The sequence below is a fragment of the Anguilla anguilla genome, chromosome 12, assembly GCF_013347855.1.
Source record: "Anguilla anguilla isolate fAngAng1 chromosome 12, fAngAng1.pri, whole genome shotgun sequence".
Classification (NCBI taxonomy): Eukaryota; Metazoa; Chordata; class Actinopteri; order Anguilliformes; family Anguillidae; genus Anguilla; species Anguilla anguilla.
Window position 1 is genome coordinate 21659615 of NC_049212.1, and position 27421 is coordinate 21687035.

General features: G+C 46.7%; 1 protein-coding gene across 2 annotated transcripts in view; it reads left to right on the top strand.

The window, feature by feature from the left end:
- The window catches only part of cwf19l2 (CWF19 like cell cycle control factor 2), a 49307-nt gene extending 23094 nt beyond the window's left edge, over nt 1-26213 (top strand). The window contains exons 7-19 of one of the 2 annotated variants that reach the window (XM_035384496.1): nt 953-1068; nt 1559-1891; nt 1937-2700; nt 4176-4305; nt 6099-6194; nt 10035-10163; nt 15397-15534; nt 18998-19210; nt 20352-20468; nt 22498-22653; nt 23197-23277; nt 24224-24325; nt 24523-26213. In XM_035384496.1, the coding sequence (XP_035240387.1) occupies nt 953-1068; nt 1559-1891; nt 1937-2700; nt 4176-4305; nt 6099-6194; nt 10035-10163; nt 15397-15534; nt 18998-19210; nt 20352-20468; nt 22498-22653; nt 23197-23277; nt 24224-24325; nt 24523-24663 (2516 nt within the window). In that variant the 3' untranslated portion in view covers nt 24664-26213. Of the gene's footprint in view, nt 1-952; nt 1069-1558; nt 2701-4175; nt 4306-6098; nt 6195-10034; nt 10164-15396; nt 15535-18997; nt 19211-20351; nt 20469-22497; nt 22654-23196; nt 23278-24223; nt 24326-24522 lie in introns of both variants that reach the window. The other variant, XM_035384495.1, reaches the window with a different exon arrangement.
- The last annotated feature ends 1208 nt before the right edge of the window (nt 26214-27421 follow it).

The following is a 27421-nucleotide window of genomic DNA, read 5'->3' on the forward strand; positions in this document are numbered from 1 at the left end:
CCCAGGAAATATTCCTCTCCCTGATCTCCATAGAACTGAATCCATTGCACCTTGAAACTGTCTGGCTGCCGGGTTTGTTCTGCCAAAAGCCGTGTGTGTGTGCGTCTGTGTGTGTGTGAGAGTGAGTGCATGTGTGTGTATTTGTGTCTGTGTTTGTCTGCCTGTGTGAATGCATGTGTGTATGCATGTGTGTATGTTATTTTCATTGTGTGTGTGTTGTCTGCTGGTGTTTATGCATGTGTGTATGCATGTGCTTTCGTGTCTATGCTATTTTCATTCTGTGTGTGTGTGTGCGTATGTGTCTCTGGGTGAAATAAGCCACACACTGCAGCAGATTGGTCTCTGTGCAGTCTCCCAGATCTGCGTGTTCACTCATTACAGCTTCATTAAGTCATTACAGTGCATTAGATTGTGAGAGGCCAGGGCTCACATGGTCCTGGCGCTCTGCTGCCTCTTAAAACAGCTTGGGCTGAGTGTGAGAGGTCATAGTATCTTCTGCCTTTCCCTGTCACTGTAAACTGTGATGTCACATCAGCAGATGGGCTGGACATCACATAACTACTCATGTTCCCAATAAGTTTGTCCATACAGAAGGTTTTTGAGTATCTGTGTATTTTTGTGTGTGTGTGTGTATATGTGTGTTTGTTTGTGTAGGCAATCATCGGATGTGTCCCCAAACCAGTCTGCTTAGAGTCCACACCATGGACCATAGCTTGGAGGTTGCTGGTTTGAATCCCAACACGGGCCTGGCACCTTGGGAAAGGCACTTAAGCAATAAGAGCCTGGGTTGATATTCAGCTGCACAAGCCAATGGGGAAATTGTAGGCTCTGTACATTGAGCCTGATAAGGGTGCCTGCTGAGCAAGGGAACGACAGAGGCGAGCGTATGCTTGTGTTGAGTATTCGCAACCACAGAGCTTAATATGCTTCCATTCTGCACGTGTTGGGGCAGCGGCGGTGGTGGACGACGGGGGTCTAAGCTGGCTCAGGAAGTCTTATCAGCGCATGAGGGAGCAGGCCGAGAGAGAACAGCGCAGTCTGGAGGCTGTGGTAGCAGAGAGATATGGGGTGAGTCAGCCACAATACCGCACGCGCACACACGCACGCGCACGCGCACGCACACACACACACACACACACAGAGACATAAACATGCAAATTTGCAGTGCACAAACCAATTCTATTAATTCCCTATCTAGATTTCTGTCCTGCTGCCTTAGCACTTTCTTTAAGTACATTCACAGGGCTGTCAGAACTCCAGAGCTCTGTTAGCTTTGCTGCTAGCTAACTTCACTTCCTGCTGAAAGCACAACAGTCTCACTTCCACTAACATTTTACCTTGCATGAAATTAGTTTAGAAATATCATTTTTGTGTATATTTTAAACTCCTTAAGAGAACTAATGCAGAAAAATGGGGCTCCAGGAAAAACAGAAGCAGGGCTGTTTCTTATTCAGTTTGCATCTTTCAGCCACATTCAGGTAAGTGAAGCTGCGACCTTCACCTCCGCATGGAGATTATTTCTCTTCAGCTGATTGGTCGCCCTGTCTTTTCCCTGCAGTCCATGGAGCAGTTCCAGAAGAGGCTGCAGGAGGCAGAAAATGCGGCGTTCGGGCGGAGGAAAGCGCAGAGGGAGTTTGGTGGAGACAGGTGGAGGCGAGGGGGCCCCCAGGGACCCCAGAGGAGTTTCGGCGGGGACGCGGAGGCCTCCCCTCCCGGTGGCGAACACGCGGAGCGAGAGCGGGGACGGGCCGACGGCCGGGGAGCGCGCAGAGACGGGCACGTAGACAGGGGGCGGGACTCCCGTTACCACAGAGGAGGCGACAGGCTCAGGGACGGCCGGCCAGAGGACTCTGAGAGGGGACGCAGGGAGGATCGTGGGCGGAGTCACGAGGATCGCCCACGCAGAGAGAGCCCTCACTGGGGGCGGAGTCACGAGGATCGCCCACGCAGAGAGAGCCCTCACAGGGGGCGGAGTCATGATGATCCCCCATGCAGAGAGTGCCCTCACAGGGGGCGGAGTCACGATGATCCCCCACGCAGAGAGAGCCCTCACAGGGGGCGGAGTCAAGATGATCCCCCACGCAGAGAGAGCCCTCACAGGGGGCGGAGTCACGAGGACCCCCCACGCAGAGAGAGCCCTCACAGGGGGCGGAGTCACGATGATCCCCCACGCAGAGAGAGCCCTCGCAGGGGGCGGAGTCACGATGATCCCCCACGCAGAGAGAGCCCTCGCAGGGGGCGGAGTCACGATGATCCCCCACGCAGAGAGAGCCCTCACAGGGGGCGGAGTCGTGAGGATGCCCCACGCAGAGAGAGTCCACAAGGGGTCCAGAGACGCGACAGATCTCCCCCGGCCCTCGGGTCCCTGAGGGCCAAGTTCCTGAAGCCCACCGCGATCGAGGAGGACACGTGGACCGGTTGGGCCCGGAAAAGCGAAGCCGCCCCCACGTCGGCCTCCTCGGGGTTCCTCCGACCCAGCGACGACGACGGGGAGGCGAAGCTGAGTGGAACTCCGGCCTGGAAGAAGCCCAGCTTCAGAGAGCCGGATCCAGAGGGGGCCCCGGAGCAAGCTCCCCAACCTGAGCTCAAACACTGCAGAGGGGGGCACACCTCGCCCCAGCAGCAGCCAGACAGGGAGGCTAACACTGCCCTGCAGGAGAGCCACAGCCACAGCCACAGGTCCACAGCCACGCCTCCCAGGTCAGCGATCAGCAGCTCTTTCCCCCTTATGCCTGATTGGTTCTGACATCACATGACACCTCAGTGCCAATCAGACTCCTCTGCTGGGCTGCCCAACCCTGTTCCTGGAGATCTGCCATCCTGTAGAGTTTCACTCCAACCCTGACAAAGCACAGCTCATTCAGCAGCTAGAGGTCTTGTTGAGCTGCTAATTAGTAGAATCAGGTATGCCAAATTAGGGTTGAAATGAAAACTTACAGGAGATCTCCAGGAACAGGGTTGGGCAGCCCTGCTCTTCTGCATGGAGTGTTCCCAATCTTTTTGTTGTACTTGTACTACCAATACTGTGATATAATTTGATCACACGTAGTACATGATGACCTTGAAATGCGGAAGAAGAGATGTTCAAATCCAGCCTCTGGAGTTCACGTCAAATATTACAATTTAACTAAAATGGTTAACAGCTGCCTAGACATCAAAATACGAAACTATTCATTGAGAGGTCTTTGTATCATTTCAGCTAAAGTAAGAATTCCTCCTGTTCTACTGGAGAGTTTTTTTCTCTCTGCTTGCGACAGAGATCACTCACGATCACGTTCAGATTGTTGTTCCCCATCACCCCAGTCAGGCGGGTTGGTTTCAGACGGTCCGCAGCTATCAGATCTTTCCGGAAGATTGCCCGTTCACCACGAAATCCATCTCCTCCGTTCTGCATCTCCTCTTTTCCCGCTGCCGCTGAACCAAACCTGCGCCGGTTCTTAAAAAAATGTGCAAAAAGCCACCGGCGTGAAATTAATCTTTAATTGCAATGAGCAAAAACTCTAATGTCCCTCAGGAAATTAAGTTTCATTTGAGTTCGTTTGTACCTCTTAAGCAGCCGTTGGAATAAAATATTTGGCAGCCCTCGCTGTGAGGAGGGCCGGAGCCCTAATGGCGTGTGACGGGCTGGAGGCTGCTGGCCGCGCTCGTACCTGCGGAGCCGCGTGTCCGTCTAAATTAAGCCGCCCTTTCAAACTCTGCGCCGTCCTTCACAAGTCCATTTGAGAGTAGCGAGGGCAGGCCGCAGCGTGTTGCCGTGGCGTTTTTCAGTACACGGGCCTCTCTGCAGGGAGAACGGCTAGCCGCGCTGCGCTTCCCACTGCTGTCACTCTGTCCTACGCAGCCTGAGTAAAGCACACGCTCAGTTGTCAACTAGATGAAATGTATTGTATTTATTTATTTGTTTGTTTGTTTGTTTGTTCATTTGTATTTATTTAATTTTGGGCCGGTTTCACTGAAACAGATTCAGCTTTGTCCTGGACCAAATTGAGTTTTCTGTGGAGAAATTGAATTTAGTCTAGGACTGGGCTTAATGTTTATCTGTGAAAACTGGTCCTTCATTTCTTTATTGAGACACAACTATAATTTTCATGGATTTGAGGACGTACGATCAAGTCCACGCGTTTCACACACTCATCCCCTTTCACACTGATTTGTTCTGTTCTCCTGCATCACAGAAGCTCTTCTGGCCCCGCCCAAGCCTCAGAAAGTGAGGAGGAGGAGGAGGAGGATGTCCAGATCCTCAGCGATGAAGAGATGAACAAATTAGGGGCGAAGCTGGTGAAGGCCGAGCTGATGGGAAACACGGTGAGGTCACCGGCAGAGCTCCTCCCCCTCTGACAGCGACCAGGGGGTGAGAGAGTTCAGCTGGCCCGGGAAGGCTGTGCCTTCACTTCCCAGATCACTTCTGTGATTACAGTCAGCTTACATCTGCCTTCTGTCTCTCTCTGTCCTTAGCACTATGCAGTAATGCAGTGAGGTATTTCAGCCCTCAGCCATTTTGAGAGAATATTAGGAAACTAAACATTGGCCATTTTGAGTGTGGCTTTAATTGTAAGCTCTCTGCAGACCCACTTTGATAAAAACTTTTTGAGGTTGCCTGGAAATAGCCAGTTGTCACCAATGTCGACAGTTAATTTTTCAAAATCTTTGCCACATCCTGCTCCCATAAAAGGAAAAGATGAGCGTGCACACAAGCAGCAGTATGCATGGTGATGTGAGTAGATGAAGAATGTGCAGATGGAACCGTTAGCTTGTTAATAAATCACAGGGACCGTATTGAGACTGCACTGGTACTCCTTTTCCCTCATGGCCAGTACTACTACTGGTGTTCATTCCTCCCCCCCAATCAGGGACTGATTTAGACCTGACACACCAGGTGAATGTTATCTCTAGCCAATCAGTGACATTATTGGACTATGGACCAGCTGACAGAAGAGAAAACCAGCAGTGTTGCTGACCTCGAGAACCAGATTTGAGTGTCCCTGCTCTACATCCTGTCCTCAGTGCAGGTCAGACAAGTCCTTTGTCCCTCCAGGCATGGAACTCATGTTTTTTTGGTTTTTCTGCTTGTTGTGAAGATGAAAGTAAACCGAATGACATCCAGCGGTTTCCAAAGGGACGTGGGAAAGTATTTTACTGATACCAGGGGAGGGAGGGGTCATCGCACGCTGGGGGGCGGTGGGACCGCGTTTGATTGATGAGAACGTCCCGTCCGGGTCCCTCCAGTTGGGTCTCACTCTGTCCATGACCTCGCTGCTTGATGTGCCCCACGGCTCTGCAACAGCAGGAATCATTATGGATGTCTGTCAGGGTCACTTCCCCACAGATCTAATCAGCGTTCTGTTTTGGAGGTGACCAGTGAGGCCCAGCTGCGCTGCAGATGATGCCTTTTGAAGACATTCAACTTGGCAACGGCTAATTTTGGCCTAATGCCTTCTCTGCATATTTAACCTTTATCCAAATTATATTCTTAAGATCATATTTTGTTCGTACTTTGTTTTTGTTGACCTAGAGCCTAATTATGGACTAAATTCTGCCTCTTGTTCACTCCACCCGAAACGAGCGCTTTTTCACGGCATGGATGTACGTGTACGTGTGGTACAGATTGATCCCAACATCAGAGTCCTCACTTTCATTAGCCTGAACCGCGATGTGTTTCTGCTGCTGCAAACATTTTCTCTGAGGCTGGAATGAATTAACTTTAATTACATTTGATTACTAGGATATGTGCTAATCAATACCATGCAGAACTGTGGGACGCCCTTTAAAGTTGCCCTTCCCTAAAAATGATGGTTTACACATTGTCTTTGTTGAAAGTGGCTTTGGGCCTTGTTCTGGAGGTGAGTGACAGACTGTGGGCGTGGTTCTGCAGGAGAGTGACAGGCAGTGGGTGTGGCTATTCAGGAGAGTGACAGGCTGTGGGTATGTCTATGCAGGTAAGAGACAGGCTGTGGGTGTGGTTCTGCAGGAGAGTGACAGGCAGTGGGCGTGGTTCTGCAGGAGAGTGACAGACAGTGGGTGTGGGTATGCAGGTAAGAGACAGGCTGTGGGGGTGGTTCTGCAGGAGGGTGACAGGCGGTGGTCTCTCTGTGTGACAGGCCCTGGTGGAGAAGCTGAAGGCACAGCTGGAGTCGGCCCGGAAAGCCAAGGAGAGCAGAGCTCAGAAGGGCCCTGCCTCAGTTCCAAACAGCAAGGTGAGGGAAGTGCATTTGCACACACACACATGCGCGCACACGCACGTACACATACACACGAGCACACATGCTCACACACACAAGCACGCACACACACCCACACCCACACACACTCATGCGCACACTCATTCAAATTGACACAGACCTGACACTCCGCTTATGTTTTCCCTTTGATTCATGGGGGAAAGACTTCACTGGATATGCAAAGGGGCAAAAACACAGCTGCTTTACTTTGTTGTTAATCAGCGCTAATTTTACAGTAAAGTCCTTTGATGTTTATTTATCTGATGTGGGGAAACATCATTTTTGATCTCAGGGACACTGACTTCTAAGAATTGCACTCCCCAGGTCAAAAAAACCTAAAACACCCTTCTGCCTCGTGCCCCATTGTTCCCCATATCAATCACAAGCAATTCAGTGCAGCTTTGCTTCTGAAGAGCAGCTTGTGCCATAAACGGTTTTCTTTTGTAATAGATCCTATAATAGAAATTTTTGTTTTGCTTCATCATGGTTGCATTAAAAAGAACAATCATGTATAAACACAGCACAAAGACAAGGCACAACAGAGCTTCAAGTACACCGATTATCAAAGTGAAGAAGTGATGAGGTAGGGATTCAGAGGTTAAGATTTAATAGGGCAGATTGCATGTGGGATAAAAGAGTTTTTAAAAATGTTCTTTGTAGCCCTGGGTATCCTATAACGCCTCCCAGAATCAAACTAGTCAAATTCAGGGACGAAGGGATGTGAGAAGTCCCCCAAGATCTGCTGGGGTTTCTGCCCATTCCATCTCAGACGACTGTCTCTGTGCTTTCCCTGTGATCTTTCCAGCCACATTCACAAACCTTGAGGTCTTAGCCCCCAGAACACCGCACTAAGCAGAGATACTGTAGGTAGAACACTTTTGATGAGACTTAAACCAAATCTAGAGTATCTTTGCTTACAGTAAAGCCGTTCAGCCTTCTCGAAAGATGCAGACGTTACATAGCCTTTTTGAAAATGAGTTGGGTGTAAAGCTTGGTCTAGTATCTAATACAGTGCCTAAATACTTGAAATCAACCACTACAGGTTTATACCAGTTGGTCAGTAATTTTTACTTGACGTAATTGGAAAGGGGCGCTGTTGCTTCTAATAACAGCTGGATCATTGTAAATGCTGATGAACCAATGGAACTAGTCTGGATCTTCAACCAGTGACTATGCACAGAACTAACACAGAGCAAGATCCAGAGTACAAATATCTCTGCACTGTCACCATCACAAACCAAACATATGGAAAGCCAATGCCATGAGGCTGTATATTTAATGTGCTAACAGGAAATTCAAAGTGGATACTAAAGTCCCATTCTTCAAGGTTTCATGCATGTCCACCTTCAGGATCTAGTGCTGAAGAGGTGCTCCTTCTGCTCATATCTCTGTTACATGCTGTACACAATAGCACTCAAGAAACTAGAATCAAAAGATATTTCTTGTACATGCAGTTTGACAGCATCTCATTTGTATCTCTGCAGTTAGCATGTTCGATGGCTTGCAGAAATGGAGGTTCAGCCGAAGATCACGCTGTTAACTTCAAGTATCCACCAATAAACTGTAAACTGTAATGAAACTGCCACTTAGGAACATCCAATCAACACTCACTGAAAAGAAAGTTCATTCAAAGCTGGCATTACACTTTGTAAATATCAGTTTTAAATATTTATGTTCAACAAAATGGTACGAGTGCTTTTGGCAGAGAACCAAATTAACTTGGGTTACTTAAGAACTATAGCATCAGGGGAGTGAAGTACATTCAGACAGATGTGAGGTTTCTGGCCAGTGTTCAGGGCTGTGTGCAGAGTCCTGTCTTAATGATGGAATGACCAGAGGGTGAATCCATTTATGTGTTTGGCAGTGAGGTGTTGATGGTGACCTCTGTAATCCAGTATGCTCTCACTTCCCACAGCCAGAGTTCAGAGAATTGTTCCGGAGAAACATTTTTGCCTGAGTGTTTGTATAAATACTAGGCTCTGAGTTCTGTGCCGTGATTAACGTTTATTTACTCTGGCATTAATGTTCTTTGTTAGCCAAATGTATGTCAGATGATGATGTGATTGCGCCAGTTTATCAAAACAGATGACTTGCTGCAGATTACCAGGCAGCTTGCTCAATTTGAATCTGTCATTAAAGCGCCTGTCTTCCACAGACATAGAGCCAAGCTCTGGTATTCTTCTGTTTACACGGATACCGAAGTGCTGGATACTAGGCCACAAAACAGCTAAATAAACCCCTCCCATTTAATGATCAACAGTTAACTCTGTTTTTGGTTCCCAGGCAAGCTGTGTATTGCTAGTTATTAAGCCTTTGCTAGCTAGTTTTCCTTACTGTAAACCGCTTGATTTATTTAAAGGAGGTGAGCTGATTTGTTAGACTGTCTAGCTGTAAAGAAAAGCTTGGTCAGTACCTTATCAGGTTGTTCTCTGAGGAAAATGTACTTAACCTACCTAGTATGAGATAGTCAGAACTGTAAGTAGTCTGTTCACTATAATGTCTGGGTAGTTAATTAGATTGCTGACCATGGGGAAAATTTACTGTCTTACAAAATATTTTCTTCGAAATAATTTAAGTCATTTTATTAATGAGAAATGTAATGACTCAGATATTCTTTTCAGCCTCTTCTGAATTGTTTTCTATGCTGGGAGTCACATTTGGGTTCTTTACAGCAGGGCTTTCAAACTCCAGTCCAGGGCTCCACTGTCTGCAACAGTCTGTGCAGGGTTTTGTGGTGTGCTTTCAATCAGCAGCCATTTTAGGTCTTGGAAACAACGTGCGTATGACTTTAATTAAGCGCTTAAGTGCTGGAACTGAAAACCAGCAGACTCCGTGGCCTCCCGAGAACTGAGTGTGAGATCCCAGGTTTACCGCATTGTGCTTCTGAATGGCCAACAGCCGCAGCGACATGGCCCAACGGGACAAAAGAAATATGACTGTTTTGCTTCTGACTGTATTACCTCCTTCGTAATTAAGTGGCGTTCTTTCGCTCTAATATGCATATGAATGGCTGAAACGGTTTGCTGTCAGGTCTCGCATAAATAAAAGTACTTCAGAGCGGAAAGAACTTTTGAGGCCACAGATGTTTCAAGAAGTCGTTGGCCTATATAATTCTCTCGACCGTCTTTAGTGACGTATGGGCGCCCATGAATCATCACTGGGATTACGAAGGCCTACTTTCACTTTTTCCCCCTCTCTCCTTTGTCAGACATGACTTCAAACCCGATTCTGGGAAGTTAAATAGGAATGCTGAGCATTATTCTCCTTAGAAGGAATAATGCACCTTGAGGGCTCAATTTCCAGGAAGAGTACTCAGGTGCTTTTCTTGATAAATCTTTTGCAGAGGGCGTAATAAATTAGGTCTCAAAAGGCTCATCGCTTAAACAGGGTTCTTACCGATGTCTGACCACGGATTCATTACACAGAATCTTAATTCAATTTTGCTCTTTCATTTATGGAATTGTCGCAACCTGTATTAAGTAGTCATATGTTACTTGTGAATTTAGGTCCAATCATGTCCCCTTCTGTCTTGAATTATCACTGGTCAAATGGCATGTTGGGTGGCATTATTTTTCTACACATTATATAGAATTCTATATTAGATTGAGGTGTAAAGTGTATTTGGCTGTATCGTGCTTCATTTTGTTTGGTTGTGCGGGGTAAGGTTTTGTTAATAGTGATGCGATTGTTTTGCGAAGTGTGAAATTGTGTTGCACGAAATAGCGTAACGAGTCATTGCACTTTACCGAGCTGCAGTTTTGGATTGCTCTGTAGGATTCTCTTCAGTGTTTTGACCAGCGTTTGGTGTTCGGGCAGGTTTCGGGACGCGTGGAGGAAGACCAGGAAGTGGTTCTCTTCAGGACGGACCAGGCTGGCCGGGCGTGGCCCGTCAATGCCCCGTCGGAACCCCTGGAGCCCAGAGGAGGGCGCAGGAAGAAGAAGGCGGTAAGAGTGACAGCAGGAATATTTCTCTCTGATGCGTCTCCAAATGCCCTCAGTGTCGGGTGGCTGTGTGTCATACTCAGCAAATTATCAGAAGTGCTCTGTACCGGAGTTCCAGCATGGTAATTAATGACAGGCTCGGGGCGTAAATCATATTGACTTGAGATATGGATTTGTGTGGCACATGGTAGTATATTCATGCCACATACTGCCACTGCTGTCATAGATGTAACCTGCACTACTTCCTCTTAAACTGTTCTTGGTGTACTAAATACTCATTTGAAATTAGCATTTGCTGTTAGACCAGAGAGGCTGCATAGTCCTCCTTTCAGATGCTTCCGCACCCTTGGATGGGCACTGCACTGAACTGATCAAGTGCCCTGCATAGTCAATGTAGAATTTACTAGAGGTGCACAATAATATCGGCAGATAATATCTTAAAGCTAATTTATCATTATTGGCCAGTAAGCTAAGATATAGAATTAGCCAGTATGATGGGCTGATGACATACAAGTGCCAGAGAGGTGATGCATTGTATGTGCCCCTGGTGTTGTAAATTATGTGAAAATGTCATACTCAAACAAGTACCCTGAACATAGACATGAGCAAACCTCTTTGTTTATTTTTCATTTGTCTTTTTTTCCAGTCAAACTCGCAAGCAGAGCTATGCAAATGCTCAGCAGCTCTCTAGACTCGTGCTCTCTGCGAAATAAACAAGGAAGCAAATTGGAATTTGCAAATATAATTTGGTACAGTTTTCCTATCAGAGTTGATGTCTCTGCTGATCTGCTTCTTCCGTGAATGTGGAAACTTGGCATTTGCATTTGTGCGGTAATGTAAAACAAGGAGGCATGGGCGTCTGCGTTGGCCATTATGACAGTTTGAAATGGCGGTTATTGATATCGCTGCCAGGATTCCCACATCGCACAGCCGTAGCCATTTACCCGCGGCGCTCGTGCTGCTGTCGTGGCCGCCGTGCGAGAGCCTGACGCCACTGTGACATGGAGCACCTGCCTGTGCAGAGGTGAGACGTGGAAGAGGGGGGTAGCCTGATTCCCCCCCCCAGCATTTCTGTGTTTAGCTCCTCCTCAGCCTGAAGCTCCAGCTGCACTCGGAATGTAGGGGCCTTGGCTCCAGCCCCGAGCTCCTCTGCCACACGCCCTGTTGCTAACTGCCGATTAGTGGGAAAGGAGCTGAAGAGAGCAAAGGTTAATGTGTACAGGGGGCCCTCGTTTGGATGCGTCCGGACTGTGTTTTCTACAAAAGTGATTTATGTCTGAGAGATCCGCTCTCTGACTTGGAGAACACCACGTGCATTTCGCTACCATCTGCTATTTTTGAAGCAACCTGAAGCAAGCATAAATGATATTTATCTTGAGCTTTTGTCCAGGGGCTTCACTATAGTGTCTGTAGTACAGTTTGGGTTGGGCAGAGGCATGCAAAAAAAAGATGTTTCATTGTAATCCATGAACTCAGTGTTCACCGTCAGCCCCGCAGCTCCGGTATTGGCAGGTCTTTTCATTGGCTGTTCTGGAACACATGCTTCCTGTTTGCTCTCTGACAGTGCTGAGGTGCTGTGTGTCAAAGCTTCAGCCCAAGTCTTTATCGGGCTGGCTCTACTCCAGAAAGGGTTTTACTCTATGCAGCAGAGATGGCACTCAGACCATATAAATACAATTATTAGTCTGATTTTGCCCACGGAAAGGGCAGACTCGTCCATCTGTCCACATTGCATTTGGATGACTTGGAACTTCCTTTCCAATTCAAATGTAATCTTGTTGCTCTTCAAGTATAATTTTGGTGCTGTGTCGTTGTGTTTGTTCGATCAATTTGTTTGTTTTTCATCTGGTTTTTGGGCCAAAGGCAGCTAATTTTTATCACGAAATAGAGCCAGCTAATTTAATTTCACATCCGTGGATCTGTAAACAACTTCACAAGGAATAAAAATCTGATACAAACCTGAAAATACATTCAAGTCTTTATCTGAGAGTTTCAGCATCCATTTCAGCTGAGATCTTGCTGAAATATATCCCTGTGCAATTGTAAATGGCACTGCACTTAAAATGGTCATCTTCTGTGTATGTCCACAGGCACGAGTGTGTGTGTGTGTGTGCGCGCAGGCGTGTGTGTGTGTGCGCACAGGCGTGTGTGTGTGTGTGTGCGCGTGCACAGGCGTGTGTGTGTGTGTGCACGCACAGGCGTGTGTGTGTGTGCGCGTGTGTGTGTGTGTGTGTGTGTATGCGTGCGCACAGGCGTGTGTGTGCGCGTGTGTGTGTGTGTGCACGCACAGGCGTGTGTGTGTGTGTGTGTGTGCGCGCACAGGCGTGTGTGTGTGTGTGTGAGTGTGTGTGTGTGTGTGTATGTGTGTGTGCACGCACAGGCGTGTGTGTGTGTGAGTGTGTGCACGCACAGGCGTGTGTGTGTGTGAGTGCACACGCTCGTGCGTGCTGCTGAAGCACTGTGGACTAGGCAGACTGAATAACCTGTCTGAGCACGCTAGGCGTTGACACAGTCGTCTCTCTGCCGACACCGTTGGGATTCATTCAGTTTATATAAATTTCGCACTCAAATCAATTTCCTCTGCTCTTGTGTTTTCATTATGTTTACGAGGTGGCTGAGAGTGGGGAGATTCTCTCCGACTCTGTCTCCAGCAAGGATGCACACCCCCGTGCCCTTCTTCATTCCCCTCACACTGGCACATGTACACTCGGGGCGTGTGGACAGGTGTTCTCCTCCGAATCTCTTGATCATTTCTGCCGTTTCATTATCAGGGTTACTTGTCAGCTGCAGAGAACAGTGTAACTTCTGGAAACATATACAACATTTATCCATCATGGTGTTTGATGTGCATAACTTCGGTAGATTTTAAAATGCAAACGGGTATTCATGAAAGTTAGTGTGAGTTTAGCTAAAATGACTAAATACCAGCTCTTAATCTGTGTTTTAAGGTGAAGGTATGATATGACTGGTGGTAGCCTATATCATTATCATTCATTGGGAAACTTTATGTTAGCGCTGATTAATTGGAAACATAAGGGAACTAATTGCAGGAGCATTTACTGTTTTCAGCATGTTTTACTGCTAGTATCATTTAAGGCTCTCTGTTCACAAACTTTTTTGCTCTGCTGCTGAAATCAATGGGTATGTGACAGTTACATTTCACCTTAAAGATTTTGAATGTTTTAGGAACAAACAAAGTGCAATCTGCTATAGCCAATTGCTAAAAAAGGCATGATTCCTAGTGACCCATCTAGAGCAGGGGTGTCCAGTCTTATCCAGTGAGACCCGATGCAGGTGTTTGTTTAGGCCTAGCACTGCAGCACCTGATTCAACAAATGAACTAATCATATTCTCTGAGCAAGACCAAGACAAGTAGAATCAGGCGCAGAAACCTGCACCCACACAAGCCCGTATTCAGATACAGTTGGACACCCTGATTATTCAATTTTAAATATTTAAATATTATTTCTAGTTTAAATATATATTTATGTATACAATTGGAAGAAATATATTCATGGTTATAAACAGACAAAGTTACTTCCATAAATCACACTTTGTAGCAATTTATTTATTTGTTGTGAATGTTTTATGTTGTTTTCACATTTTCCTAGGAACCTAATTGCAAATGGTGAATTAGATCGTTCTGGATTCATTTAGGGAAGCGCAGTCTCCCCTGGCTTTGTTCTCCTGGCTTTGTTTTGGCTTTGTTCTCCTGGCTTTGTTCAGATATAACTCACTATCCTTGACCCATAACTATCATGATTTGTCATGAAGTGTTTTAACTGTACAGAAATGTGCCTCAAGTACTGAATATTTACCAAAATAGCCTTGCTTTGTTTTTTTCTGTTGTATTCCAGACGCATCTACTGGGAGTGTTTTGTCTTTGAAATCTGGCATCAAACCACAAATCAAATTTATTTGTTACACTATTAGTGCATCTGTGTTCTTGCCTTCTCAGCGCTACGCTAATGTCACAGTTGGTGTAATGCTTTATTATAGATAAGTCCCCCATTCAAATAGGAGTCTTTACAAGTAATTTGAGGTGCTACACATAATTGTCAAATTAAAATTGAGCCCAGGGTAGTGTGAAAAATTGGTCTATTTTTCTGTGAATACTGCGTGCCCTGAATCATCTTTCTTTCCAAAGAGGCCAATTTTTCCCAGAAAATCTTAAAACGGATTTGGAAAAATTTCAAGACTGACCCATATGGTGGGAGAACAGTGTTTATTTTATGCCGCCTGTCAAAGGACCACGTCATGGAAATCAAACCCCCTTCTCATGGGGCTCACCTTTTACAGAGAAACATACCAGCTCGGGCTGTGTCAGTCAAGGTTCTGAGCCAATCGTTTTAGAGAGCCGTGTCCATTCATATGTATGAATGTGTCTGACTCAGCTCTTCTGACTGACTTTGTCACAAATGGAAATGTTCAGATTTATTGAAATGAGTTCTAATCATTATAATGAAATCAAGGCAAGTGGAACTGCAAATTGCATCTCCAGTGTCACCCATTATAATTTTAGAGGATGAATGCAGGGTCTGGGGGCTGTGGTTAGAATCTAGTTAGCAAGCTGTGTTGCACTAGTGTTAGACCAAATGGTACTGCACAATAAGGCACAGTCTAGCTTCCATTTTGAAAAGCAGAACTCTTAAGTGTTAATCTAAAAAATGGGCTATGAATATATTTAAAGGAAATATTACAATGATTCATAGACCCCATTTGCCATTATAGAACAAAGGGGTAGCATGAAAAAAGTTGCTTGGTGCGTTGTTTATTCCATTTAGCAGTAATGGGTGCAGTACCGCCTGCCATTTTGAAGATAATGCAGTGTATTTAAGCACAATTCCAGACTGTCCTGATGGGTATTTTTCCATAAGGATCCCTAATAATTGACACCATAGAAAAATGAATAAAATGATCAAATCCTGCGGCGCCTCTTCATGACCTGTACTGTATGAATCATTTCAGTTCAACAAATGGGACGGCACTAAATTCAGGGGTCCTTTAAATATTGAGGGCATGAAAATGATTTGAGGCCATTTTAAGATGTCATTAATATCGAGACCAGTCCACTGTCTGAGCACCAGTTTAATTATTTACGCTGCTCTATAAATGCATTTATTATTTTTGGGCCGAGGGCACACACGGTTTTCCACGGTCACCTGGGGCCCGTTTCTGACAGCTGAGACGAGATCGAGCCTGACGCCATCTCTCCCTCCCCCCCCCCCCCCCCCAGATGGAGACACACCGGGACGGGGAGCGCGTGCGCTACTTCCAAGACGACGACGGGACGGACCTGCGGGAGATGGTGCGGAGGGAGAAGATGACCACCAGCGAGGACCAGAACGCCCTCTACTCCCGCATGGCGGCCAAGGTCAGTGCGTCCCTGTGACTGTGCGGGGACCGGGAGCTGAGCGGAGGGGTTAGCGGGGCGGCTGCATGGGGCGTTATGCATTCGGCCGACGGCCCTTATCTGGGGAGGCCGCGGTCGCTTGCATTTTTAAACGTGTTCTTGAGTGTGCGGCAGATTTACTGATCTGGGGAAGCGGAAAGTGGAGAGCCCAGCCGTGCGGTCTCTCCGAGGACGGGCAGAAAAGGAGGACGGGAGTCGCGCGTCGCCGTGCGTCTCATACCGTGCGCCCCAGCGCTGCGCTCTGTAGCTCAGGAGAAACCCTCGGCTATCCGCAGGGCAGCTTGGGATCATGTGTAGTTCTGGTGATAATTCATGTTAAATGGAGGCTGCTATGCATGGCTGCTCTCTTCATTTTTCACGTCGTCTTTGTTTATTCACATACATCTCTGAACGCAACCCCGTCCTCTTTCCTAAATTAAACCTGGTGGCATTTTGCTCACGAGTCCCACTCTTTGACCCGTGCTTCCCCAGTTTCCGGCCAGTCTTTCTACGGCCATGCTACTGTGTAGCGACTAGTCAGTTAACCATTTATTCAGTTAGCTTATAATGCTAATTTTGCCCATGTGTGCTAGGAGCCAGTGGCTGTGATCCTGATACTGGGTGTGTTTAAACTTTTTGGCTACTTTCTCCTGGAAGAATCTCTAATGAGTGGTTAATCTTTTTATATCTGATAGCATTTGTTTTCTTCTCTTATAGCTTTAGCGCTGTAAATAGCATAATGCGCAAGGAGAAAAGAGTAACAGCTAGGACTTACTTAAAGGGTTTTTTTGTTCTTACAGTTTGTGATGAAGGATATTTTGGATACTTACAGAAGGTTCTACTGGCTTTGGTATGGCTGGTGTTGAAGCATTCAGACTAAATAACGTTACTACAAAGCAACATCTTCATATTCTCAGAGCTTTCAGCAACGGCAACAGCCATGAGCATGACTACCCTCTCCTGACGGAAGTGTGATTTCCTGTTTGTGTTCGTATGCGTAGAGACAGGGCAGACAGCTTGGACTCTAATGCTGCTGGGCTGGGAATATGGGGCAGGAGATGGTCTGGACTGAGTGTCACAGGGAGGGAGTTCATAAGCACAGCTTCAGCACCGCTCCTTGGGTCCATATATACCATGAACACTGTGCGCTTCTCCTCTTTCACACTCTTTCTTCGTCAGCCTCGTCTGAAGCTGTGTGTGTGTGTGTGCGTGTGTGTATGCGTGCACGTCTCAGTCACTTTGGTAAATTGCAGAACAATAAGAACAAGTACACTGTGCTTCTCCCTATCACCCTGTGTTGGGAAAGCATGCCCTCATTTCTCAGAGTGAAAGTAGCTGTCCCCTCTGGAGCTGAAAGTACAGCAGCAGCACCCATGCTCAGGACCTCATTACAGCACAGTGCGTGTGCGTGTGCATGCGTGTGTGTGTGTGTATGTGTATGTGTGTGTGTGGGCAGGGCAGGCTAAATGTAGAGAGGGGCTATTTAGCAACAGGAGATGATTGGGGAGGGAAATGAGTAAGTGACTGTTTCATAGCCCTTCCATTGCCCAAGCAACAGGATCTTTTTTTTTTTTCATTTATTTTTTATTTGCTCTTTTGTGTATTCAGATGCCAGATAGCACAGCAGGTGTCCCTGATTTATATATCATTAACCTCCGCCAGCTTTGGCCGTATCAGACAGCGCAGTCAGACGCTGGCCTTTCAAATAAAGGTTATCTGCCGCTCTCCGACCATGGGGCACCGCTCCAACGCGCAGTCTCCGATTGTTTTACAAGACTCCCTCGCCTCGCGCTCAGCCAGCGACGAGGGCGGGGCAGGCGGGACACGGGCCGCTGGGCTCCGTCGGCTGCTCGTACCCGTCGGTCGCCGTCTGCTGCGGACGCGAGTTTCTGTGGTCTCCGGCCTGGGGGGGAAGGGGGGGGGGAGAAACGGGCTGAACGTTTCTTTAAACGACACACTGAGCACGCAGCCTGTGATTAGTCTGCCTTTCTTGCCCAGCTCTGGGCCTCCTGTCCACGAGAGCTTAGCCAAACAGACGCGAGGAGCCGTGCTGCGTGTAATGGCTCCGGCACGTTTGATCTGAGGGGGGGGGGGGTGCTTTTGGAGAGCGCGAGAGGAGAGGCTTACGTTTAAATGCAAACTGGCAAATTCCAGGAGGAAAAATTATTTTTCGTTTTTCAAATAATCAAAGATATTAATGTGTATAATATGTGTAAATCCTTCAGGGGGAGGCATTATTAATAAACTCCGAGGACGTCAGCGTTGCCATGGAGATTCAAAATTAAAGCGACAAACGTTACACCTTTAGCTTTCAGCCATGCTGTCTCCTCAGCTCCACTGTAGGTCCACAGCCAGGGAATATCTTCTATAAATATTAATTTGGTTACCATGGGATATTGTCTATAAATATGATTTTTAAATATGGACAGCCTCAAAGTCAGCTGTAACGTTCGTCCTCTTGGCTTTAGTGAACCTCTCGGGGCACTTAATTGCTTGGGGTTGTTGCAAAAAAGAAAATCCGTCTGAATTTTCCAAGCTGTTTATTTCTCTGCATTTCTCATGAATGATTTTGCCATAATTGTGTTTTAATTGGATTCCTGTGCTCTGTTGTGTTCTGCTGTAAAAGGTGGTTGGTGTAATTAAAGTGTGATTTGAGGAGTTCACAGGTTACCTGGGGATTCCTGTCAGGACAGTAGAAACGAAAAGCACTGCTCCTCACCTCGACACAGCAGCCTTCCTCTTTAATGGGATCTTTTCTTTATTGGGAAGAGAGATTTCTGTTGTATTTTTAAAATTGTGAGCTAGCAGTTTATCTCTTATGCAAATTTTTATTTATTTTTTAAACTGACTCAGCTAGCATTTATGTTCAGTATTTCCCCTGTGGGGGGAATGACGAAAAGTGAATAGAAAAAAATACAGAGGTGTATAATCAGTTATGAGTTTCCAGGAACCTCTGTTTTTTTATACCACCCCTTGCCCCCCCACCCCAACACACACACACACACACACACACCCCTTACATACGGTACTTAAACAACACCACTTCCAGACTTGTCAATCATCCAAGTCCGGGGTGAGGAGACACGCCTCCCCCACATCTTGCCTGGTTACCATGGGCACGCAGCACTAGCCTGCTTTCCTTTTTCTCTCTTTTAATGAACCCTCTGGCCTGCATTCCTGTCGATGGAAGCTCCCTAAAAAGTTGTATGAAACCTTGTAGAGGATGGGACGGCTGCATGTCAGTCAGGAAGAAGCTGTACACTTTAACTAAGTATGCGTAGCATATATATAGGATTTAACACATAGGCTCCGAGCAGCGAAACAGCACTCAAACCGAAATCCCTTTGGCGTAATGACCAATGACTGTGAAGTGGGAAATGTGCGTGTAACCGCAGACCCCTCCCGTCTCTGACCTCTGACCTCTGACCTTTTGGTGCGTGCGCAGATGATGGGGAAGCAGGACGGGGATAACTACACCCTGGACGACATGTTTGTGTCCAGCGCGGCCCAGAGGGAGCGCTCGGGCCAGGAGGAGGAGCGCCAGAGGAGCAGGGCCATCCAGGAGCACCAGCGCTGGGCCTCCTGCATGCAGAAGTGCCCCTACTGCTTCGACAGCCCCGAGCTGCCCAAGCACCTCGTCATCGCCATCGGAGCCAAGGTACGGGACGCACGGACGGAGGGAGGGAGGAGAGAGGAATCTGATGACCGATAAAGAGAGGCAGTTAGGGAGGGACTGAAGGAGACTGGGAGAAAAGGGGAGGGCGAAGATGAGGGCGAGATAAGACGGGGCGGGGAATTGCTCTCCCCCCCTTGTCTGTTCCACAATGCTCCAGCTGTCAGGGGAATCAGAGAGAGGTGAAGGGATGAATGGAGGAAGGAGAGAACAATAAAGAGGTGGATCTGGAGTTGCACACTGGAATGAACAGATCAGCAGCTCTTTTTTTCAAGGCTACAGCACAGTGTAGCAGAGCCTTTTCAGCACATCAGCGTAGATTGAATCACCCAGATGGCGGGTTGTGTATCTGAAAAGATGGCTCATAATGGAGGTAGTCATTTCCTCTCCGGTTAAAGGTAGGAAGTGCCGGGAATAAAGAAGCCCGGAGAGTTCACGGGCAGAAGTGCGATCGTGACTCTCGGCTTTAAAAGATGGAGGGCTTCAAAGATGGAGGATGAAAGCTGGAGTTTCCCGGAACACTCCAGGTCAGAGATGAAAGCTCCGGTTTGTGGCGGGGTCCTAGTTGCCTTTTGCAGCCGAGCCTGCGGTCGCTAAAAATAATCTCCAGCTGAAGTGCGAGCTGAATGCGATGCGTGATGCGTCTCTGCCGGGCTCATCAGGGGCCCGCTGGTGGACATGTGCACGGTTTTATCTCATTTCTTCAGCTCCTTCTTCTGCTGATACGGGCGATCAGATGCGCCGTGAAGAATAAGTGGTACACAGAGAGGGAAGGTGCCCTCTGTGGGGTTGTGGGGCTGGAGGATCGGTCGGTCTGCTGGCTAGCGCAGTGTGACTGTCCCGTCCTGCAGGTTTACCTGTATCTCTCTCTTCCACAAGGTTTACCTGTGTCTCTATTCCTGCAGGTTTACCTGTATCTCTCTCTTCCACAAGGTGTACCTGTGAGTCTGTTCCAGCAGGTTTACGTGTATCTCTCTCTTCCACAAGGTTTTATCTGGGTATCTCTGTTCCTTCAGGTTCAGCTGCGTTTCTCTGTTCCTGCTTGTTTACCTGTGTCTCTGTTCCTGCAGGTGTACCTGTGTCTCTGTGTTCCTGCAGGTTTACCTGTGTCTCTGTGTTCCTGCAGGTGTACCTGTGCCTGCCAAACTGTGTGTCCCTGGCTGAGGGCCACTGCCTGATCGCCCCCCTGCACCACCACTGTGCCGCCACCGGCCTGGACGAGGACGTGTGGGCCGAGATTCAGGTCAGCGGCCGCCCTCCTGCCGAAAACAGTCCCGACTACCCCCACGCTCTCCGCCCCTCCTGTCCTTTCCCTGGCCCCGTTTGACCCCCCCGCCCCCCCTCTCCTCGCGCGCGGCTGGGGCCGTCTCTCCCGGCGTGATGTCATTGGCCCGCAGCATCGCATCCTGTGCTTGGGCCGTGACGGATATCATGTGACGCAGCGAGCTCGGGCCGGGGCGCGCGCGTGCTGAGCCACAGCGCTTGTGCTCTCTGGTCTGGATCATCCGTCTGCGGTCTGATTGTGTTTCCTGTTCCTGTCTGAGGGTTGCCTCTCATTAGCGTAATTAGATGGTTCTGCAGCAGAGAGCGATGCGTCTGGATATTGGTATCCACAGGACAGCAGCCCCGTTTAATTACAACTCTCAGCATGAAAAGACGGGCCCGGCGCACAGAAATGGAGAGAGAAACCAGTTTAACAGTAAAGTCAGAGAGAGAGAGAGAGAGATCGACTTACAGGCAGCCAGACACACCCACAGCACACACACAAAGGCCTACTCATAGATCAGCATCATCTTAGAGACACAATAACAATATAGAAAGACAGGGGGAAAGCGATATGGGCATTACAGCACTGTAAAGTAGCAGTAGTGCTAGTAAGGTCACAAAATTTGAGCACGGAGGAAAGTTTCATTATTAAATTACATGGTATGCTTTATAAAACAAAGATCCATGAGTGACGTGCAAGCATATATATCAAACCATTTATGTATGAATCATTACTGCCTGAAAGTTCTTCTATTAAAACATTTTACCCAGAGTTTATACTGTATTGTTGCAAATAGTTATGGCTGGGCCATCAGTGTCCAAGAATATATGAACTAGGCTACATACAAAGTGGCCCTCTTTGGTAGAATTGAAACAAACTCTACTCTAGGTGGGCCTCCTACTCCTCTGTATTTGTTCAGTTCTACCAGATTTTGAAGGGAACCGCACGTTTTTTTTTTTGCAATTATATCTATCCTTCAGTGAACAAATAAATCACAAACATTTTAGTATAATAATTTCTGAAATTATCAATCGTTGTTACGATCGTAATCTTAAGATTCCTTATTTTCAATGACAAATATTACAAATGTTTACGAGAGGGCTACATTTTCAGCGTAATACGATAAAAAGGGACCCCATCAGCTACTCTGGGTAAACACACTTTTTTCTCATCTTGCTGGCAGACTGCTGGGAAGCTGCTATCTCTCGCATTGTAAGGCAGGCATTCTAGGTCTAAAGTATCAGTATCATTCATGGGGCACGCTACCGAATGGTACTGACAGATTGAAATACATCTCCCATAATACATTATTGTCCGTCTTAGTGGAGAAATCATTTTGAACTCTGAGCTTTCATGTTTAACAGAGATAATGGTAAAACTCAATTGAGCCAAAGTACTTGTCGTACAGGTGCGATTCGGAATATTTTGAATCTTCGAACAGTACAATTTTTAATCGCGAATGCGATAATATTGTCGTAATTTAGAGCCCTGCATTAGTTGCATTCAGATAGAGGACAGACACTAAAACCCAGAGACAAGTCGCACTCAACACACACACACACACAGACACACACACACAGCTGGCCACATGCGATTTCCTCTGCGCATGTGGGGGTTTGTTCTCTGCCAATGCACTTGCTCACCTGTAGTCCCTTCCCTATCCATTACACTGCCTGCTTTCTACCTGTATGAATAAAGCAGCAAATATGATAGGAGAGCAGACTGTCCTGTTCTCCTTTTTAAACATAAATAAATAAATAAATAAATAAATAAATAAAATGTACTTGACAGAAAGAACCAGTGGTCAAACCTTTGGTCAAGACTAGAGCTGTTGGGTCGTATGGTCAATGGGACACACTGCACACACAGTGCTGAGCGATGGCTTCGCGCTGCGTCTTTGATGTCAGATGTTCCAGAGAGTGAACAATCGTCCCTCTCGCTCCTCACGTACGAAAATCTCGATTTAAATTTCCCTGGTGGTCTGTCCTGTCGGTGCTTTGTGCAGATGTTCCGCAAGGCCTTGGTGAAGATGTTCCAGGACCAGGACCAGGACTGCGTGTTCCTGGAGACGCATAGGAACCCAAAGAACCGCCGGCACATGGTGTATGAGTGCATTCCCCTGCCCAGAGAGCTGGGTGACATGGCGCCCATCTACTTCAAGGTAGCAGACTCCTCCTCCTTCCTGCAAGCCCCTTCCCACTCTCTTTCTGCAACAGTAAGAGGGCAGAACATTAGCCGTACACCGCCCCCCATCAGAAACCACAATCTCTTTGTTTGTCTTGGCAGTGTCTTCCGTTCTGATGATTTATATTAACTCACGCTTATAATCCACAATTTTTACTGTCCTAGGCAGATTATCCGTATCAGAGAGAAATCATTACGGCTTTTGCTTAATTGGGGCTCTGAAAGGCCAGTCATTTATAAAAGACTGTTGGTAAATGTGGGCGGGTATCTGACTTTAGGTGCCTGAGACTCATCTAAGAGATGACAACCATCAAATCCCCGAATGTCCATCTGTCCCTATTCCCCACTTATCCGTCCCCAATAGCATCTATCCCACATTTTAGCATACCCCCCCAAAAACATGAAAAGAAAAAAAACATTCTGTCTACCTCGCAATGCCCCCCTCTTCAAACCCCCAACACCACTTAAACCTTTCCATTTAGTCTAGCACTAACCCATAAATGACGCTTTCCCTCTCTAGAAAGCTCTGATGGAGTCCGATGAGGAATGGGCCATGAACAAGAAGGTGGTGGACCTCTCCTCCAGAGACATTCGTCGAGCCGTGAGTACATCTTCCCCACCCCGGCCCCGCGTTTCAGCCACAGTGAACAAACCGCCTTCACCTTGCTCACGTGACCTGCCTTCCACTCTCACAGCCCCTCACGGCCTTCTGACCTCTGACCTCTCGCTGTCACATCGGCTTCACGTTGCGTCAGGCCGCGGGCACAGCCGTGCGAAAGCCCGTCTGTCCCTGACTGTCTGCTGACACCGCTGAAACTGTTTACACAGAAGCACTGAGTCATCTTTTACATCACACTCTAAGTGAATTAAGCTATCGGCCAAGTCTCAGCATTGGATATACACAGTGAACAAATTTGTTCTGGGTAAATGTTTAATTACAAAGCTGTACAAAGCGGAGTTGCTCATAACGTGTCAGGTACAGTAACTATATAATGCGTGGGTCCACATTTAGAACAATCTGCGATCACCCCACCTTTAGCTTTATGACATAAAGCTTAAGAAAAGGTTCAGAAGAAAGACAAAAAGTCTGTTCCTACATCTAAATGGATGATTTATAAACAAACGTGAGAACTGTAACTCTTTAGACTGTATGAGACGACTGGGGAGCCGGGGGGGGGGGGGGCGGGGGGCGGGGGGCGGGGAGTTGATTGATCCATGGGATTAGTAAGATTGATCACCAAACTGTGTTCTGTCAACAGGACCAGAGAGTATGGTTAGTCAGAAGTGCACTTTGGCGATATAATAGCATGAAATAGCTTTCCTGTTCCTTGCAATAATTTGTCTGCAGTGTAGTCCAGAGACCTTTAGGTCATTTTAGATTATACTAGAGAAAGTGATCAATTCACTTTGGAAGCACTGTGGTATTAGTCTGCTTTTTGATGGAATTTGGCTTCTTGTATTTTTTAAGACAAGAATTTTCTCTTTTTTTGCAGAGGGGAGGGGGTGGTAATTGGTGTGAAAGATTTACAGTGCTTTGCCTTTTCCAGATTCCCAAGGGTCTTCCTTACTTCTCTGTGGATTTTGGGCTTCAAGGTGGTTTTGCTCACGTCATAGAGAACGAGCAGAAGTTCCCTCATTATTTCGGAAAGGTACGCAATTTTCTAAGGCCGCTGAGCAGCACCATGGGAGTGCATTGAATTTGTATGGGCCCATAGTTTGCCCTTTTGAACAGTTAGAATGGGGTCCAGTTGGGTTGTTTCCCCAGTGAAAATTAGACTGTGTTAACCGTTTGTATGTTTCTTTTTCCCATTTTTATTCCTTGTGGGGTTTGTTTCCCATTCGTTAGGAGATTATCGGGGGAATGCTGGACCTGGAGCCCAGGCGATGGCGGAAGCCAATTCGAGAGAACTTTGATGACCAGCGGAAGAAGGTTCTGGAGTTTGCCCAGTGGTGGAAGCCTTTTGACTGCACTAAGGCTGCCAGCTGATGCGCTGGGACACTGCTCTTAACTCGTCCTCTTTGTCTTTATTTTGTAAATGTTGGGATACTGATAGATGCACATCAAACGTAAAAGTATTGCCGTAATATTTTTAAATGACGTTCATGGTGTTTTAAAAAAGTAATAAAAAGCTGAACACATGTCTGGGGTGTAATGTTCTGCAAATGTAGATAATTACTATTGAGAGTCCTGTCATCATGATATGAGGAGAGTTTTGTTTTCATCACTCAAACTTTACACTGCGGTTACAAAACCGATGCATGCACCGCTGATTCTGAGTGAAGTGTGGCGCTCCATCATCGGCCACTGCCGCTGAATTACGGGCTTTAACCTATCGGAATGAGGTACCGGGAACGGCGCTCCTTGGCAATCAGTGACCCTGCCCTCCTGGCTGTGCTCCTCATCGGCTCCGTGATTGGTTCTTTCATACGTCTCCCACAGAGGTGTGATCTCTTATGCTCTTCTTCATCCAGTGTGTGAACGGGCATTTTCAACTGAGATTTCATTCCTGTCTGGTCTTCTGGAGGTTTAACCCTTTGCCTGGCCGAGTAGGGGTTTCGTAAGGACAGACCGCATTTGTCCACTCTTGGCCTTGCTGATCCGAAATCCTGAAGGTTGAATGTTTCACTGCAATTAGTGAGCGATTGCACAGAGCACTAGTGGTCTTAAGATGACTTAGTGACTCCAGTGAAGTAATTAAGATCAGGGTTTGAACTAAGACCAGAAATTGAGGTCATGTTACTCCACGTGAGTTTTTTTAAGCGTCTGGGCTGAGGCTGTGTGATCTTCACTGGCTGGCTTATTTCCATTGGTATTGATTGCTAAAGATGATGTCAGAGAAGAAGGAGAGACGCGATCACATGGGAGAGCGATGCCAGGCAGGTGCGGCTGAATGCCAACAGAGGGAGTTGTGGCTGTAGAGATGTGCATCATTCTGTCAGACTGCGCTCTGAAGAGGAGTCAGGATTCACTGTGGCTCTGAGTGGGGGCTGATTTAATGTATGTACCTCCAGAAAATACACACTGAAAAAGGGGAATATTTCAGCATGGGCCACATAAGCACAGATATGTTTTTTTTAACTAGCTGTGTGTGTGTCCACAGTAATATAAAAAGCACAGAATGGTTTCCAATTCAGAGAAACTAAGTAATATACTTAAGAACCACCTAAAGTGCTGTAAAAGCATACAGATGTCCCCTAAACAAGAGAGAAAGCCTTGTGAAAGCAAGGTGTTTTTAAACTTGGTCAGCTTCTGTGAAATTGAGTAGTTTAAGTACATCACAAGATTAACTGACATCAAGCTCCTATTTCACAAACTTGTATGAGCTGAGGTTGGAAGGTAAAAAATCTCTGTTCAAAGCCATGGAGAGTTGCGCTTAAACCTGGCTTAATGCTTCCCTTATATCTGGCCCTGGACTCTGGTTACCTGTATACAATCTCTAAAATTGGACCTCATTATATATTGTTTGGTTTGATCAGTAACCTGGGGAGAACCTGTTTGTATGTGAACATTTAAAAAAAATAAAATAATAATGTTCACTGCAGCCTTTAACTGCTCTCTTCATTTGTTCTGTAATGAACAAATTACTTCAGTCATTCTCACTGTTCTGGGACATTTACCCACCCTGTATAAGAATCTAAAGCTAGCACAGAGAAGCCAGTTTAATAATATCATTTTTTTTCTCCTTTAAGTTGCCAGTGTTTATTGACCAGCTCTCCACACTAATCACCTGAGCGGTTGAAGCCCGAACCCTCAAGCCATTAATTTTAATGCATCCAGTCATATTTTGTATGCCCTGCGCACAAGTGCTCTTCTCTTCGGCCGGGTGATCCGCATCTCTGAGATGTTAGAATAAACAGCGCTGTTGCCTTTAATGTTGCATTAGTGGCAGTGAATGTCGAGTTGTCCTGGATATTAAGATGGACTGTTGTGAGATTTATTGAGGCACTCTTCTTGGCAGGATGAGCCTGGCTGCGCTGCGCTGCTCTGCTTCCCCCTGAACGCTCAAGCTGCTAGATTGCTGAACAATCATAGATTAGCTCTAAGGCCGTGTTGTGCTTCCTTGTCATCATCATTTTATTTATAGTGGAATCATATTTGTAGCGCAGCGTGAACTCTGGTATATGTCACTAGTGGACAGGGAGGCTGCAATTGGAAGTCAAGAACCTGATGGGGGCGATAATTCAGTGAGCCAATGGTTTGAGCTAAGCCTCATAAATACTCATTCAGCAGCACATTTTCTGACAGTTTTTTGAGAAAAGGTAAACTGATGTACATTTTACCAGGTGGAGGATTTATAAGTTATAGAGTTATATTTTTAAGTTTTTCTCATGCATTTTTTTCTGTTTTATTAACGCAAACGGTAGCTGTGTCAATGAACTCAATTCATGCTAATGTATACCATTTAAGTGATGTGATGACTGGATATTGTCACTCTGGGCTTGCACGCGGTCTGAAGACAGCGTCTACGCCTGCACAAAGTGTGCAGATGTGCAACGCTGCAACTCTGTGGGCCCGAGCGCGCCGCCTCTTCTGGAATCGGTTTAATTTCTGTGGTAATGAATGACAGTACAGAGAAAGTGGATCAGATGAGAAGAGCACTGTCTGAAAATATCTTCAGGCACCCCTGTGCAAATGATTTTTTTTTTTTTTTTCTCCACCATGACTCAGCATCATGAAGGACCCTGCTGTCATGCACGTTCCATTTGGGGAGGGGGGGTTATTTTCTCTCTGCAGTTTGGAGGTA